Below are 16,086 nucleotides of genomic sequence, written 5' to 3'. Positions count from 1 at the left end.
AGGACTTGTAAAGGGGATGAGCCAAGATCTAGTTAGCACCTATCCACATGGCTGGGGGTAACTTCAGGGTCGGAGAGGATCATGCATGCGCGCCATTTATTTCAATGGGAGTGTTGGACATTGCCAAGTACAGTGATACCTTGGGTTACGAGTGCCTCAGCTTACCAGCTTTTTGACTTGAGAGCAGGCGCTCTCTCCTCCAGTTTTGCTTTAATTTAAGAGCAAAAACTTGGGTTAAGAGCCAATCTTATTTCTGTACTTTACAGCCCCCCCCCCCCCCCACCTTCCAAATGTTCGCTCACATTGCAAAACTAAAATCCATCTTGGTAGACAAGATGGATTGGTTCACTGAGAGATGCAGATACATGCTGTCATTAGCAACCTATGGAGAGAGGGAGCAGGAGCCAAATGAGAGAAGCAAAGGGACCCAAAGAGTGTTCTACAGGAAATGGTGTAATGTCTTGCAGTTACTGTAATCACATCTACACTGCTGAGTACTTCTCTATAATGTCCTTCATGCTGTTGCTGCTGCTTTTCTCTGTATGAGAGATAGAAGTAGGGGAGCAAGTTCTCGTCTTCTATGTGCAGTGTATGGGAGACATTGTAGCAGCTAGTCTCCACCCACCAGCTCAGTGGAAACGGCAGATTAGTGATTCCTCTAGAAATGTTTTAAGTGGAATTATTCTTGTCGGTAAGTACATCCTTGTACTAATGAGGGCCTCTTCATTAGATTGCACTGACAATTGTTTTTAATGATGCTTTAACAACCTCCCATTCATCTCTCTGAAAAACTACACCATTGTGTGGTGGATGGGGTACTTATGGAGCAGGAGCTGGGGGGGGGGGGGCTCTAGAAGAAAAAATAAGTAGTTTTGGAGTCAGGGGAATGCGTCTGTAAGGCCAGGCTCACATGCGGATTTCCGCAGTGGAAGACATGCGATCATTCGCGGAAAGTAATTGTGAATGGTCACGGAGGATCACAGGTGCAAGCGGTTTTCTGCATGTGCACAGTTTATCGTCCACTGGGAAGAAAGAACTCTCTCCTCTCCATCTGGCTTTTCTATCTATTTTCCTATGAAGTAGCGAGCATTTCCACCACTGATACGCAGCGTTAATTGCATATGGGCGACCTAACACTCGCATCCAATGACTTCAGTGAAAGCTGTCTTTGTGGAATCCGAGCTAAAATAACGCTTGCTGTTTTTCACAGTGCAGATAGCGCTGTCCATATTGCAGTGGCACAGTTTTGTACTGCGGATGCAGATCACATTTAATTGAGTGGGAACTGTGTCTGAAATACCAGACCGGGCTGCTGCAATGTTGACAGCGCCATCTTCTAGATTCCAGCCGGCCTGGGAATCGGCTGTATAGTGGGGATCCTGAAGCTATGGATGACCGGTCCTGACAATAAAGCAATAGCAAAAACTAGAGATGAGCGAGTATACTCGCTAAAGGCAATTGCTCGAGCGAGCATTGCCTTTAGCGAGTATCTCCCCACTGGAGACAGAAGGTTCGGGTGCTGGCAGCGGGGGAGCGGTGAGTAGCGGCTGTCAGCAGGAGGGAGCGGGGGGGGGGGGGGGGGGAGAGAGGGAGAGAGAGATCACCCCTCCGTTCTGCCCCGCTCTCCCCCGCAGCTCTGTGCCCGCTGCCGGCACCCGAACCTTCCGTCTCGAGCAATTGCCTTTAGCGAGTATATTTGCTCATCTATAGTAAAAACCCATTAATGGTTTCCGCCTTATCAGCACTTCTTGAATTTGCTGTTGTGATGCTGGTGTTATCTCCGCATTATTATACCCAATGACAACACTTCCTGTTCCATGTTTTGTATCGTCATATATAGACCTATTCACATGATTATCCGTTTATATACACATAGCACAGGCATTATTAAAGCTCCGGGCAGATGGTTAAAAACACCTGATTACTTTTTTCATATACTGCAACGGTGTGGTTGCAGGAGAGCAGAAATGTACTGTTTGCTACATTGGGAATTCACTTTGTGTGGCATTGTATGGTGAAGAGGTGTGACTAGATGACGGGTAGTCACTGACTGGTGTCGGATGACTATTATGTCCTGCATGTATCCAAGTCACACAAGTGGCATAACTTGTCACTGCTAGCAGGGTTACCACAGGTGGGGCTTGATTTCTTTATTTGCTCTTACACTTTATCTACTTCTGACATTTACTTTTTAAATTTATGAATCTGCTTACAAACCTTGAAACTGCATAGATGTTGTGTGAAATAACTTGAGAACCGGGCACGTAAAACATGTGGAGGTGCTCAGCAGACAAACTCCTATCACAGTCACTGATGAGGATTGGATACTTCTGTCATAGAGGGATGAGGACTGCAACAGTTCAGCCACCTTGACGGTATACTTATGGCCTTTAGCTAATTTAGGTGAATATAGAATCCTGACGGTAATGGCAGTGTCCTCCCAGCAGGCAGAGATGTCCTGGCTCTAGGTGGTCATGTGATGCTGTGCTGATATATTATGATATTGCTAGCATAGAAGAGGAGAAAGCGGAGAGAAATCAGAGTGGTGCCTGATAATTACCAGACAGGAGGCTGCACTGCGAGGAAGTGACTGTAATATGCATAGGAGACCTCCAGTAAGGTGAGGAGTGCAGCAATTGGGGAAAAAAAATGTATTTTTGCTAGAGTTACCCTTTAACTCTTAAAGCGAATGAGAAATGGATTATTTAAAGTCCCACCTATAAATGACATCACTTAGATGGGCTCAATGTAGCATTTACCATGTATTTCTGCTTTCCTCTTTGGGTATTATATACATGTCACAGCCATGTGAACGGAGCCATGCTGCCTCCCGAGTGGTGCCATTCAGGCTCCCCCAGGCTTCATCTATGAAGAGATTATCCCATAGCAGCAGTGTTTCTAGAGGGGGATCCCTCCATGTATATGGCATCTGGCGTAGCAAGGCCTGGACTTTACTTTTTTGTTAGATTTGTTTGGAATTACAGAGGAAAAACATCTGTATGGGCATTTATGAGGATCAGTAAAGGCACATACAGCAGCAAATCTATTGTTGATGGATCTTACTTTTTCCCCCAAAATACTAAAGACCATCTGTCCGTTTGTGAGTGAGTTACATGCTCCGCCCTTGATCTCATGACTGTGACGTCATCACAGGTCCTTCAGCCTGAGAGTTACATGCTCTGACCCTGATCACATGATGGTGACATCATTACAGGTCCTGTACACACACATGGCTGCTGTCTGGCTAGGTGTTCGTTATTCCATAGCAACTCAGGTCGCAGGAGGTTTGTAGTCCACCCATAATCTGCACAGGGATGAAGGACCTGTGATGACGTCATTGTCATGTGATGAGGGGCCGAGCATGTAACTCAGGATGAAGGATCATCTGTGGTTATGTCATCATCATGTGAACAGGGCGGAGCACGTCGATGACATTTTCACAGGTTTTTCATATCGAGTGCTGCTTGTGATCCCTGTTGTATAGGATGAAGAATGTACGTAGCAGAGCTGTATGTGATGTAAATGTAGGAGAGCTGTATGTCTTGTACATGTAGCAGAGCTGTGTGTGTGACGTGCATGTAGCAGAGCTGTGTGTGTGACGTGCATGTAGCAGAGCTGTGTAGCACATCGTGCCACCAGATACTATAATTTCCTAATAATTACTAGAATTTATTTAAAAAATATATATTTCTGGGATTTTATGCCATTAGCTTAGTAGCATGAAATGTGATGAAGTGTAAAAAAAAAAGTAAGCACTACTCGCCTGTTAAATGCCCTGCCTTGATGCCCCAGGACTGACACAGGTCCCTTAGTTCCCGTCTGTCTTTATTTACTTTGTTGCAACAATGACCTGCCGTACATCACCTGACCACAGCAGCCTATCGCTGACATTAGCAGTGTGGGTATTGTGTATGGCAGGAGGCCACATAGGCCAGCGATTGGCTACAGCAGTCACATGGATGTAGGACATAATCGCTGCAGCCAAGTAAACCAAGACTGGTAGGAACAAGTGCTTCAACAGGTGAGCGATAACTCCTGGGCAACCCCTTTAAAGAATTGTGGCTTTTATGAACACCCATGACAGTCAATGACACATGGCTGAATGACTTGGCCTGTTTAGACGATAAAGTGCTGCTAAGGGTGAACATATAGGCAATAATTCTTCTACTGGTCCAACCAAGACCAATGTTACCTTCTACCTATACCATCTGTATTTGTAAACCACAACCAGGAGGTACAGATCCTTCCATCAGAGGTTTGTTCTGTTTTAGGTTACATTTGGGTATTTTGGTCAGCATTTTGTACCAGTCTTTGTAAGCCAAATCCAGAAGTGTGAAAGTAGTCTTATGGCCACTGAATCGCCTTGCCGACCCATGTGTGAGAGTGGCCTTAGGGTACTTTCACACGGGATGTCTTCCGGCCACCTGCCTCCCTTCATTGTGTGAACAACTGCCTTTTTACACTGAGCGAGAAGGCAATCCCTAGCCGTTTCAGTGACCGGTGTCACTCTCGGTACTCTGTAGGGTCCTGCCTCTATATGGTACAACTATTGCTGATTTTCGACCCAACTTGACACGGGCCAACTAAGATATGAATGAGATCCCAGACCTCAGTCAGACTTCAAACATCATAGTTTTGAATTCTGAAGTATTGATATAAATATTTACTTATTTTGTGCTCCTGTATATGACACGGTTGCCAATCTACTGGTCCGGGGGTCCCAGATAGTTGACTGCTGGATTAGAAGAGCATCATTTAGGTTATTTTGGCTTTGATTTCCAGTGTCCCTTTCTGCTACTACATGTTCTGCATTGACCTCCTGAGTCAGCAGGGAGTGCTTGTTGCTAGGTGTTTTGGGGACAATGGAGATACCAGGTAAACGCTTTCTCCATTGTCCCCACATGAGCTGAGCTGGAAATGACGGCCGCTGAGATGTAGGTACGAATCCCATAAGCCCCCACCACCTGTGTCCTGTATTTTTCCAGTTCGGTGTTATCTAGAACAGAGTGCTGTGAGCATCTGCAGCTCCCAGTTATCTTACAGGTCCTTCGCTGACTCGCATTCCTCATACAGATCTCCTTCGCTTGAGTGTATGTTCTTATGGGAAGTCTTATATGTGTGCCTCTCATTTTATTAATATTAAAGTAACAATATTTTGTTACTTTTTGGTTTACTATTAGTAACTTTTCCTCCCCCTTTTTTGCATCTCATTACAGTTTCTGCTTGTCATTCTAAAGTATTACAGAAATGTAATACAAAGTCGCGCGATTTTGTAGCGTTGCCAAAAATCGCATGTATGTGAAACCCATGCTTTCCTATGGGTTGCTTCACACGTGATGCTTTGTAGCATACAACAATCCGACACAAAAATCTTGCTGGTCCGGCAATATGCCCACGACACGGGAGGTTTTGTTCGCCATGTTTCCCTATGGAGCCTTCCTCTCTTTTGCATCGCATAAAAACACATTTTTCGTGACGTTCAATGCAACTTTGACAGTAGGAAATCCTACTGCCTAAGCCCTAATCTGAGTCCTGGCTGCAAGAAAAGAAAAGCAAAAAACAAATACATCACCTCTCCGGCGCTGTCAGCCCGGCCGCATCTTCTCCCTGTGTCCCCAGCATTATTCTCCTTTATCTCTTCTGGCTGGGGATTGAAAAATGCATGCCTCCTGGAAGTGCTAGCTGTGATTGGCTAACACTTAGCCAATCACAGCTAGCACTCGATGAATGGCTGTGATTGGCTAAGTGTCAGCCAATCACAGCCAGCACTTCCAGGAGGTGGGGATTTTTCAATCCCCGGCCAGAAGAGAAGACAAGTTTCGGGGATTCGGGGAGAAGCTGCAGCGGAGCCCCACAGACAGCGCTTCTCGGTAGAAGCTCTTACGGGCAAGTAGAAGCTCTTATTATTTTTCAGCATAGCCAGTGGTTATCAAAATAAGTATCAGCTCTGAAAACTAATTAACACTCTGTTAAATTACTCTACTAGGTCCATGTAATGAATTGTGAAAATGTGCCTGGTGTTTCTAAGCAAGTCCTCTTTTCCAGCACAGTAGGGGTATGCAGCGTGTGACCTACCTGAGGATGAAGCATTCTCTCCTCTAACTAGGACAAACTTTTTGTTTTCCTCTGTAATTCTTTTATCTTTGTGGCCATATTGAGGTGCCCTAAATATATTCTTACTTAGCAGCACCCAGCGGCCTCCATGTATAGTCTGAAAGGGTCAGTAATTCAGGATGCCATGCAAGTTGATTAGTTTGGAGTCTACATTATTGCAAACTAGGAAAGTGGAACGGCTTGTGAATTGTACCTATGCAGGTGTAACGTTCTTGTTAAGGCCCAATGTCCTCGGGCAGATTTTATTTATTGAACCCGCGCGGGTGATCCGCAGCTCTCGCCGCCCGTATAGAAGCATTGGGAGTCCGCACTTCACTTAAGTCCGGCAGATTTGATTTTAAATGATTTGTGGATGCCAAGTGCAGATAATAAATCGCAGCATGCTCCATTTTACCAGGGATCTGGCTCCATTTATCTCTATGGGAGCCTAGCATCCACAAATACATTTAAATATATTTATGGATCTGCTGCTGATTTCAAGGTTAAAAGCAATTAGGGAGGTGAAGAAAAGGCTGGGATGTGGGGTTGCAGTTTTTTTCAGCGCGGATAATCCGCAGTGCATCTGCGTACATCCGCTTGGAAAAAATCCGCAGTCCGCGATCTCCCGCAAGGGGGAAAAAAAAATCAATTTTAAGCTGACCTGCATGTGCCGTGGACATGAGGCCTAATTCATTGCTTCCATATATGCTGTCTTTATTTTATACTAATTCTGATGTGTTTTTGCAGACCTGTGAGGTGCCTGTGTGAATAGAATGGGGGAGCAGTGTCCGGCCATGCAGGGACCACCTGTCCCTCCGTTTCAACCACAGGTATGAATTGTTTGAAAAGTCAGCAATTCTTTTATATGTATGCTTTAAGAACCCCAATTCCATTAAAGTTGTAAAATACAAATAAATGTAACCTAAAAAAAGGAATGCATTGATATGAAAATCCCCCATAACCATATTGTGGTCACAATAGAACATAGAACACATCAGGAATTGAAAGTGAAACATTTTTCCATTTTCATTTTTAAAAATTAACTTTAATGAGAAATTGATGGCAGCAGCACATCTCAAAGTTAGGACAGGGTTAACAAAATGCTGGAAAAGTACTAATGAAAAACAGCTGGAGGGTCCGTTTTCTACTAAGTCACATGACTGTGTACAAAAAGAGCATGTTAGAGAGGCCGAGTCTCAGAAACAAGAATGAAAGACTGTCTGCAATTTTACATTGATCATTTAAAAAATTGTGGAACAGTTTCAGGAAAGACCGAGTATTCTACTGGTCCACAGTACAAAATCTCAGGATTGAGAGAATTTGGAAACCTTTCTGTGCACAAAGGCGAGGCCAGCATTTAATATTGGATGCTGGAGATCTACGGCTCTCAGTCGTTGGTGCATTAAACCGATTCTGTAATGTAAAGCCTGGTTTAGACACAATGATTATCATTGTGTGCTTTTTACAGCGCAAGGTGACTGCTCAAACGTTGAGCGATTACCTTGCACTCTGAGCGGAGGATGCAGAAAACAACTGGGGCTGCTTGTCTTCTGCATCCAGCTGTTCTCTGCTCGGAGCGCCCGGCTGTTATACAGCCGAGCGCTCCGAGCGGGGTATGAAGAATACAGCTGTGTTCTTCATACCCAGACAGTATTCAGGGAGCGGGATAGAGCTGAAACAATAGTATCAGTTGTATCCCGCTGTGAATCCCTGATAACTTAGCTGATCTTTCAGCATGCTGAAAGATCATCGATCAGCGACGGCTTAACGAAATCTGCACGATGTCAGTGTAGTTATTCACAACGATTATCTTCAAAAGATGGCTTTGCACGATTTTTGAGCGAAAATCATTTTGTCTAAATCAGCCTTTAATCACTGCATGGGCTTAGGAATACTTCCAGAAATCACGGTCTGTGAACACAATTCGCCATGCAATCCACAAATGGAAGTTAAAGCTGTATGAGGCAAAGAAGAAGCCGTATATCAACACAATTAAGAAAGGCCGGCATCTTCTCTGGGCCAAAACTCATTTAAAACGGACTGAGGAAAAATGGAAAACTGTTCTGTAGTCAGAGGAATAAAAATGTCAAATTCTTTTTGGATGCCGTGTCCTGCGGACTGAAGAGGAGAGGAACCATCCAGCTTATCAGCACACAGTACAAAAGCCAGCATCTCTGATGGTATGGGGTTGCATTAGTGCCTATGGCATGGGCAGCTTATACACCTTAAAAGGCACGGTCAATGCTGAGCAGTATATAGAGGTCTTAGAACAACATATCCTCCCACCCAGACAATGTCTCTTTCAGGGAAGGCCTTGCACATTTCACAAGACCATGCTAAACAACATACTACATCCAACACACCAGCAGGGCTTCACAGAAGAAGAGTCAGGTGGCTGAACCCGCCGTCTGCAGTCCAGACCTTTCACCAATAGAAAAGATTTGGTACATTATGAAACGAAAAATCAGGAAAAGACGATCCAGGACTGCTAAGGGGTTAGAATCCTTCATCAGACAAGAATGGGACAAAACTCCAGCAATTGGTCTCCTCACATCCCAGATGTTTACAGACTTGTAAACAGATAAAGGGATGCTACATAATGGTAGACATGGCCCTGGACCAGATTTTTTGAGATGTCAATTTCTAAATGAGTTAATTTTTAAAAAATGATACAGGAAAATGTCTGCCTTGCACCTTCTGAGAAGTGAATAAAATATGGCTATATGAGATTTCCAAATGATTAATTTTCCTTTCTATATATTTATTTATGATTTACACAGTGTTCTAACTTTTTTGGAGTTGGGGTTGTAGATTTCCATATGCAGAACTTGAAACTGTCGAGCTCTTCTTTTTGGTCTCTCTCATGTTAGGGACAAATGATAAAGTGACCCCTACAGGCCTGGACAAACAAAGATGGCTGGACTGGCTTCTCTGACTACCGAGGCACAATATGTATTAGTATTCATCATGAGTCTAAGACCCTACACCTGCTTTGGTTAACCAATGCTACTCACATGGGCAGTACAGCATGCAATATCTTAGACTGTCATGCATATCAATGTGTAGTGTGCATCAGGTATTCGGAGGACTGGTACGGCAATCTTTGTTTGTCCAGGCCTGGAGGATCGCTTTTGAATAGGTCTTTCTTAGCACTGCAGAATGCCACCACTGCATAAAAAATAGTAACAAATAATGGGAGGTTATGTGGCAATTCATTCAGACATAAACACTTTAATTAAGGGGTCTTGCAAAGACAATTTTTTTTTCTCCAAGTTGATACTGCCATTGGCAAACTGCTTATATCACTAGATGACCCTTCAGCCGGTCACACGTTTACTTGCCATTCAATTGAATGGTTGCCCATATAGAAGCCCCCTTTTATGTTCTGACAGCTCATTCCTAGCTCAACTTGAAGCAGCAAACTAGTAGGCGCCTATTTTGATCAGCCGCTTGAGACTGTGCATTATTGCATATTGATACTTGTAGTTCAAATGGAAGCTGCCACTTGCCTAAAGCACCATAAACTAACTTCTGGTGCTGTTAGGTGAAGTGACGGGGAAGCAGGTGATGGATTTTTTTATACTCTTTTCCTGGGTCCTGCAGGGACCGCCTCTGAAGTCCGCGCAGCACACCAATCTGACTCTTCCACAGACTTGTATGAAAGAGCATGCTCACAGAACTTTGAAAAGAGTCAGATTTTTGTGCGTGTCAGGAAGCAAGGAGTAGGTGAGTGTAAAAACAATACATCCACTGGCTCCCTGTCACTCACTTAACACTACCTTAAGTTAGTTTATGGTGCTTTAGACAGGTGACTGTCTACCTGAGTGTTATATTGGGTGAACTAATAGCTGCTGCGAGCACGTAGCGGCTGCTATTGGTGCGTGTGCCGCTCCCCCGCCCCCTCCCTTTGCCAGCCGGCTCCCATAGGAGTCTATGGGAGCCGGCGGCATTGTGCCATCTAAAAATAGGACATGTCCTATTTTTGACGGCGAGAAATCTCGTTGCGTTTAAAAAAAACCAAACCCTGCTTATCTGAAAGAATTCATAGAAAACCATGGGTTCTTTTAGATGCGATTTTTGACGCAACTACTGGGCATCAAAACAGCACTCGTGTGAAAGAGAAGGACAATATCTGGCCTAACTACCTTTTATTTTACTATTCGGTCAATAAATGTATAAGACTTCTTAGTAAAGTACATAAGGGTTTGTTTAATATATTGACAGCTCTTTAGTAACCTCTAATTAATTCCAATAATGAAGAAACATTTGTAGCAAATGTTTTGCTATTTATTCATGGCTGCTGTAGTGGTTGGGTGTAGGGACGGGGAAGAGGGGAGAGGGAGAGGGGCCGAATTCATCCCGGGGTCTTTATACTGTGCCCTTATTTCAAACCACTTGATAACATGCCACGACCGAGGAGCGGATCTACCAATCTGGTCTACAGCAGTGATACACTCACTGTGCCTCCCTGCCTGCAAGGGCTGAACTCTACACTGCGGTGGACCGTGCACCATCCATCCTCTGGTAGGAAGTTCCATAGCCTCAGTGCTAAGGGAAGTAAAGAAATCCCTTTTACACTGATGTACAAACCTTCTTTCGTCTAGACCTAGTAGATGTCCTTCACCTCATATGTTCTACTCCTGGACAGTCCCTTGAGGAAAACAAGCACATAATCTGCAGTTCTAATTCAGAGACTGAACCTTCTAATCTAAGTTTACGATCGATCGCCCTTCATATATGATATATCCATCTGCCGTGGCAGATTCTCATTGAATAGTTTTCACTATTAGTAACGTGTTTTCTGGGTTCATGATACAACCCGTTTCAATGTGAAAAAGATTAAAATCTAGATATTTTGTTTAATACTGTAATACAAAATCTTCAGTACTCCTTTCATTGGTCTGGCTCCTAAAAGGAGTATTCCAATTCCCAACACTCATTCCCTGTTGACTAAACAGGTGATAAAAGTTAGTTTGGTCCCACAGTTGCTGCCAGCGCAATCACTAAAACGGGGATTCCCAGCTTTTATGGTGCAGTGGTCCATACAACCTCTATGAGGGTTATTGATATGGCCAGCACAGCCAGCTGCTTTCATAGCGTGCATAGAGTAGCAGCACATGTGCTTGATTGCTGCTCCACAAAACCTGGCCTTCAACTTGTACCTGTTTTTTAATGAATTTTGGTATTTTCAGTTTTTTTTCCCTTTTAGTAGATAATAGTGCCATTGATTGAGGGCTCCTACTCACAGGCAGATATTTGCTGCGGGATCCGCGGTCGGCGTCCGCACAGCGACTCCCCAGCAAATACCACCCATTACTTCCTATAGAGGATCCGCTGCTTTCTACACACGAGCAGAAGTCGCCTGCGATTTCTGCTCGCGGAGGAAAAATCGCAGCAGACCCCATTTTTGTGTGGATTCCGCACGGGCAGCTTCCATTGAAGTCAATGGAAGCCGTCCGATCCGCAGCCCGTCCGCAATGAACATCGTGGACAGGTCCCGGATTCCGCATTGCCTCCTAGCATAGGCGTGGGGAAAAAATTAATTAGCAAAAAATTTTTTTTTTTTTTTTTTTTTTTTTTACTGTGCATGTGCGGCGACGAGCCGACAGTTTTCATCTGTAAGAACAGGCCCTCTGGCTACAGAGTAAGTACGCGCGGACCCCGCTGCTGCCGGAGCCAGATTCTGCAGTGTGCAGGGGGCCTGAAACCTAGAAATTTGTGCCATGTTGTGCATGAACCCCATAGCACACTCTGAATACAATCGACTTTTGGATGAGCATTATAGAAGTTCTGTAAAATGGGTAATTTTGTGTAACGCATGCGGTTAGCAAACTTTGCAAAACGATGCAGATAATGACCTAAATCTGTAAAACATGTAGTAACATCGTGCCGAGTTTTGGAATAAAGTATTTGTAAATCCAGACTTCTGCAATATTTAACATTTCAAAGCATCGTTTAATATTCTGTATTTGGTCCAATCAAGCATCGAGGGGTTATCTTGGTTCTTTCACAAATTTTGTGCAAATTACTGCAATCCCCCTAGAAGAAAATGAGGCATTCATCCATGTCGAACTCTTTAACTCCAGAACTCTTGTGACAGTGCAGATGCGACAGACTGTTAAATCAGTGACCCCCTCTGCCCTTTGTAAGGAAGAATTGTGGGGGAGGCATTGGATGGGAACATGAAAAATTGGGCTGTGAAGTTTGCATACACTGCCCACTGTTAAACAGATTACCTCTAATGAAGTGTCTAATGCTCAGGACTCGTCAGCCTAATCAGTGGAGGCAGCTTCACCCTATCTCGCAGAGCAAACCCGTGGCCCTCTGGCCCTGGACAGCCACTCTGGTCTCCTCTCTCAGGGAGGCGCCTGGCCCTAACCAAGCCAGACAGTGTGTGATCTGACATGCAAATATAGGTCATTGCATATGTAAATGTGTGATTACAAACTCGCATGCCAAAACACATTAGCCAGACTTTGGACTCAGCATGCGGCTGTCACTGTGTCTTAGAGACTCACGCTAATCTTTGTCAAGTTGGAAAGCGTTCTCAAAGTCGGAGAAAGAACTAGGTTTTGTCTAATCAAAATTATTTTTTTTTTCATTTAGTACATATGTCTTTGTGATTGCACATCAAGATTTACTGATCTTTCTTGTGCCACTAGAGGTACACAACGCATTTCGAGGACGCACAAGGTTAGGCACACTAGGTGAAATATATCAGCAAAGGGCTGTAACCGCGTAACTACAAATGTATAAAGTGGTTTATGGCTACTGCTGGCTTGTATAGTAGCTTATTTGTAATGGGTGTGATTTGGGGTTTTTAAGAATTTTAACCTGTGGACTATTTTAACCATCTCTTAATCCTTCTGACAATTTGCTGCTCTGTAGACTTGCTTGCCATTACTGTCGGTAAGGGGCAAGACTGAAATCTGGTTTGTGTGTTTTGTAAAATGCTATCGTACAAGTCATTAAAGGGACTTGTCTCCTCAGATGACCCCTTTCGGAATGCGGTCATGAGGTTGATCAGTTGCTCGCCCCGGGGGCCTGCTCCCAGCAGCCCTGGCAAACAGCTAATTTTGTTAGGGAAGCTGTCAATTTTGTCAAGGCTAGCCCAGGAAAATTGTGGTTTTACATTGCAGTTATTCAGATGAATGGCCATCCTTGTAATAGAAGGACCGATCAAGTCAACCAGCATAGAACACCTCCCCCAGTATGGACAGCCTTCATGATACAACCCATTTCAGTGTGAGAAAGTTTAAAATCAAGATGTCAATTAATTAAGTTTTAACTCTGGCAACCACTTTATGAGCTCTTTATTAGGTTTCTCACACGGGGGACCCCTTTTTCACATACACTCCTCTTCCCGCAAGTCCCCCGATGGCAGCTCTAGGTCTCCCTGCAGATGTAATGTTTACCAGCTGCAGTTGGCCTGAGCAGTCCCGTAATCGTGATGGTCCCTGAGCTCTGTCATTGGCTGTAGCAGTAGGTTCTTGATCAACAGTAATGCCCATCCAACCTGTTGGAGGACATTGCTCCATATGTGCAATGCTTTATCAAACACTGAGTTCACTGCTGGAGTACTGTGTCCAGTTTTGGGCACCCCAATTGGAATAAAAGACAACGAAAAACAAGTTCAGAGAAGAGTTATTAGGACGGTGAGCTGTCTGCAAGCCATGCCCTATGAGGAACGGTTAAAGGATCTGGAGCTGATTAGCTTGCAAAAAAGAAGGCTGAGAGGAGACTTAATAGCTGTCTACAAATATCTGAAGGGCTGTCACAGCGCAGAGGGATCAACCCTATTCTCATTTGTACAAGGAAAGACCAGAAGCAATGGGATGAAACTGAAAGGGAGGAGACACAAATTAGATATTAGAAAAAACTTTCTGACAGCAAGGCTTCATTCCCACGAGCGTATATCGGCCACCGTTTTCACTGCCGGCTGATGTACGCTACCATCTGCGGTGTAAAAGCTCGTGAACTGGCATACAAATTTAACGTTTGTGCGCCCATTCACACGGCATCGGCCCTGGTGCAAATACGCAGAGGCCGCCATGCCATTGAGCCTTCCCTCCCCCCTCGCAGGCCCACCTCTTCTCTCTTCCCCTCTGGCTGATTCCAATGGGAGGGGTGGGGCGGAGCTAAGCGCCACCCCGTCCTGCCACCTCCCATTGTTGGCTGCGGACAAGGGGAGGGAGCTTAGTCCCGCCCCTTGTCCACAGCCAGCAATGGGAAAATGCGGGACGATGGTAAGCTCCACCCCCTCCCCCTCCAATTGGAATCAGCCAAAGGAAAGAAGAGGGAGGGAGTTTAGCAGTCACGCTACTAAACTTCCTCCCACCTCCCTTCTCCGGACGCTGTCATTGGCTCCCATTGGAGCTCGTGCAGCAGCCGACATATTCCGGCCCAAAAGATCGTTCCAGGACTATCTTTTGGGCTCGATGTAAAAACCCATGGCTCTATATTGGCTGGCCGGGCACTTTTACGTCACAGGAATATGGCCATGTATCTGATGCATTGGAATCCAATGCATCAGATCACAGCGTATATCGCCCGACCGTGATAACGGCGGGATGATGTTTGCTTGTAGGAAAGAGGCCTCAGGGTGATCAATGAGTGGAACAGGTTACCACGGGAGGTGGTGAGTTCTCCTTCAATGGAAGTGTTCAAACAAAGGCTGGACAGACATCTGTCTGGGATGATTTAGTGAATCCTGCCCCGAGCAGGGGGTTGGACCCGATGACCCTGGAGGTCCCTTCCATCTCTACCATTCTATGATTCTCAATATTGTACTTTAATGGTAAGAAGGTAACCAAGTTCTGAGGAGCAGTGCAGCAGTTTTATGATCTTCAAATATAGATGTATAAATCACCCAGCCTAGATTCCTTTTTTTGGATTGGGCTGATTCAGGTAATGGCTATATGTTGGGGTGCTGATCACCGTATAGCGACTCCCATTATCCTTTTCTGGTGGTTGTATTTTTTTTATTATTAATATCCTTGGAAAAATGAAAATCTTTGCCATAAAGTTGATTTAGACACATAGATTATCACTCGAAGTTCTTTATAACGATAAAAATGAGTGATGTTTTTGCTTTTAAAGATTTACGTTTTTGACCTAACGAAAATCGTTGGAAAATGTCGGGCTTTTCAGTCATTGTATTATCGTTGTGTGGCGTTTGCATAGTAAACTCCCCTCAAATTGCTGGACGACTGAACAGTGTCATTTTAACCAAACGAGAAGCAAACGGCCGAACAATAGATTTTAAGGGACTGAAAACAACGATGAGCGAATCTTAATGAAACCTGAACGACGGGCGTTAGATAGAAACAACGATTATCGCTTAAACGATGGCTTTTGAGTGAAATTCGAGCGATAATCATTGTGTCCAAATGGGACTATAGTCCAATTATGTTTGGATCCTTTGCTGTATCCGAAGGATCATTATTAGAGATGAGCAAACGTACTCGTCCGAGCTTGATGCTCGTTCGAGATGCTCGTTACTCAAGACTAGCACCACGCGGTGCTCGACTCCATTACATTTCCTTCCCTGAGAAATTTGCGCGCTTTTAAGGCCAATAGAAAGACATGGAAGGCATTACAACTTCCCCCTGCGACGTTCAAGCCCTATCCCACCCCCCTGCAGTGAGTGGCTGGCGAGATCAGGTGTCACCCGAGTATATAAATCGGCCCCTCCCGCGGCTCGCCACAGATGCGTTCTGACAGAGATCAGGGACAGTGCTGCTGGTGCCGAAGCTGCTATAGGGAGAGCGTTAGGAGTGATTTTAGGCCTCATGTCAACGGGGAAAATCGGGCCCGCTACGGATTCTACATGTAGAATCTACAGCTGGTCCCTCCTGCCCCGCGGACGTGAGCGCTGAAAATACAAATAAAAAGGAATTTACCTATCCGTATCGGGCGGCGAAGCTCTGCTCTTCTTCACGGCCGGATCTTCTTTTTCGGCCGGCGGATGAATTCCTTACGCCGGCGGCACGT

General features: G+C 44.8%; 1 protein-coding gene across 3 annotated transcripts in view; it reads left to right on the top strand.

The window, feature by feature from the left end:
* Positions 1-16,086, top strand: part of NEK7 (NIMA related kinase 7) — an 84,275-nt gene that overhangs the window by 17,058 nt on the left and 51,131 nt on the right. For 2 of the 3 annotated variants that reach the window (XM_066597180.1, XM_066597179.1), the window contains exon 2: positions 6,841-6,923. The exons of the other annotated variant lie outside the window; for it this stretch is intronic. In XM_066597180.1, coding sequence (XP_066453277.1) covers positions 6,867-6,923 — 57 coding nt within the window. In that variant the 5' untranslated portion in view covers positions 6,841-6,866. The remainder of the gene's footprint in view (positions 1-6,840; positions 6,924-16,086) is intronic. 3 annotated transcript variants of the gene reach the window in all.

This window comes from Eleutherodactylus coqui, chromosome 3, assembly GCF_035609145.1.
Source record: "Eleutherodactylus coqui strain aEleCoq1 chromosome 3, aEleCoq1.hap1, whole genome shotgun sequence".
Lineage (NCBI taxonomy): Eukaryota > Metazoa > Chordata > Amphibia > Anura > Eleutherodactylidae > Eleutherodactylus > Eleutherodactylus coqui.
This window is presented reverse-complemented; position numbering and strand designations above follow the sequence as displayed.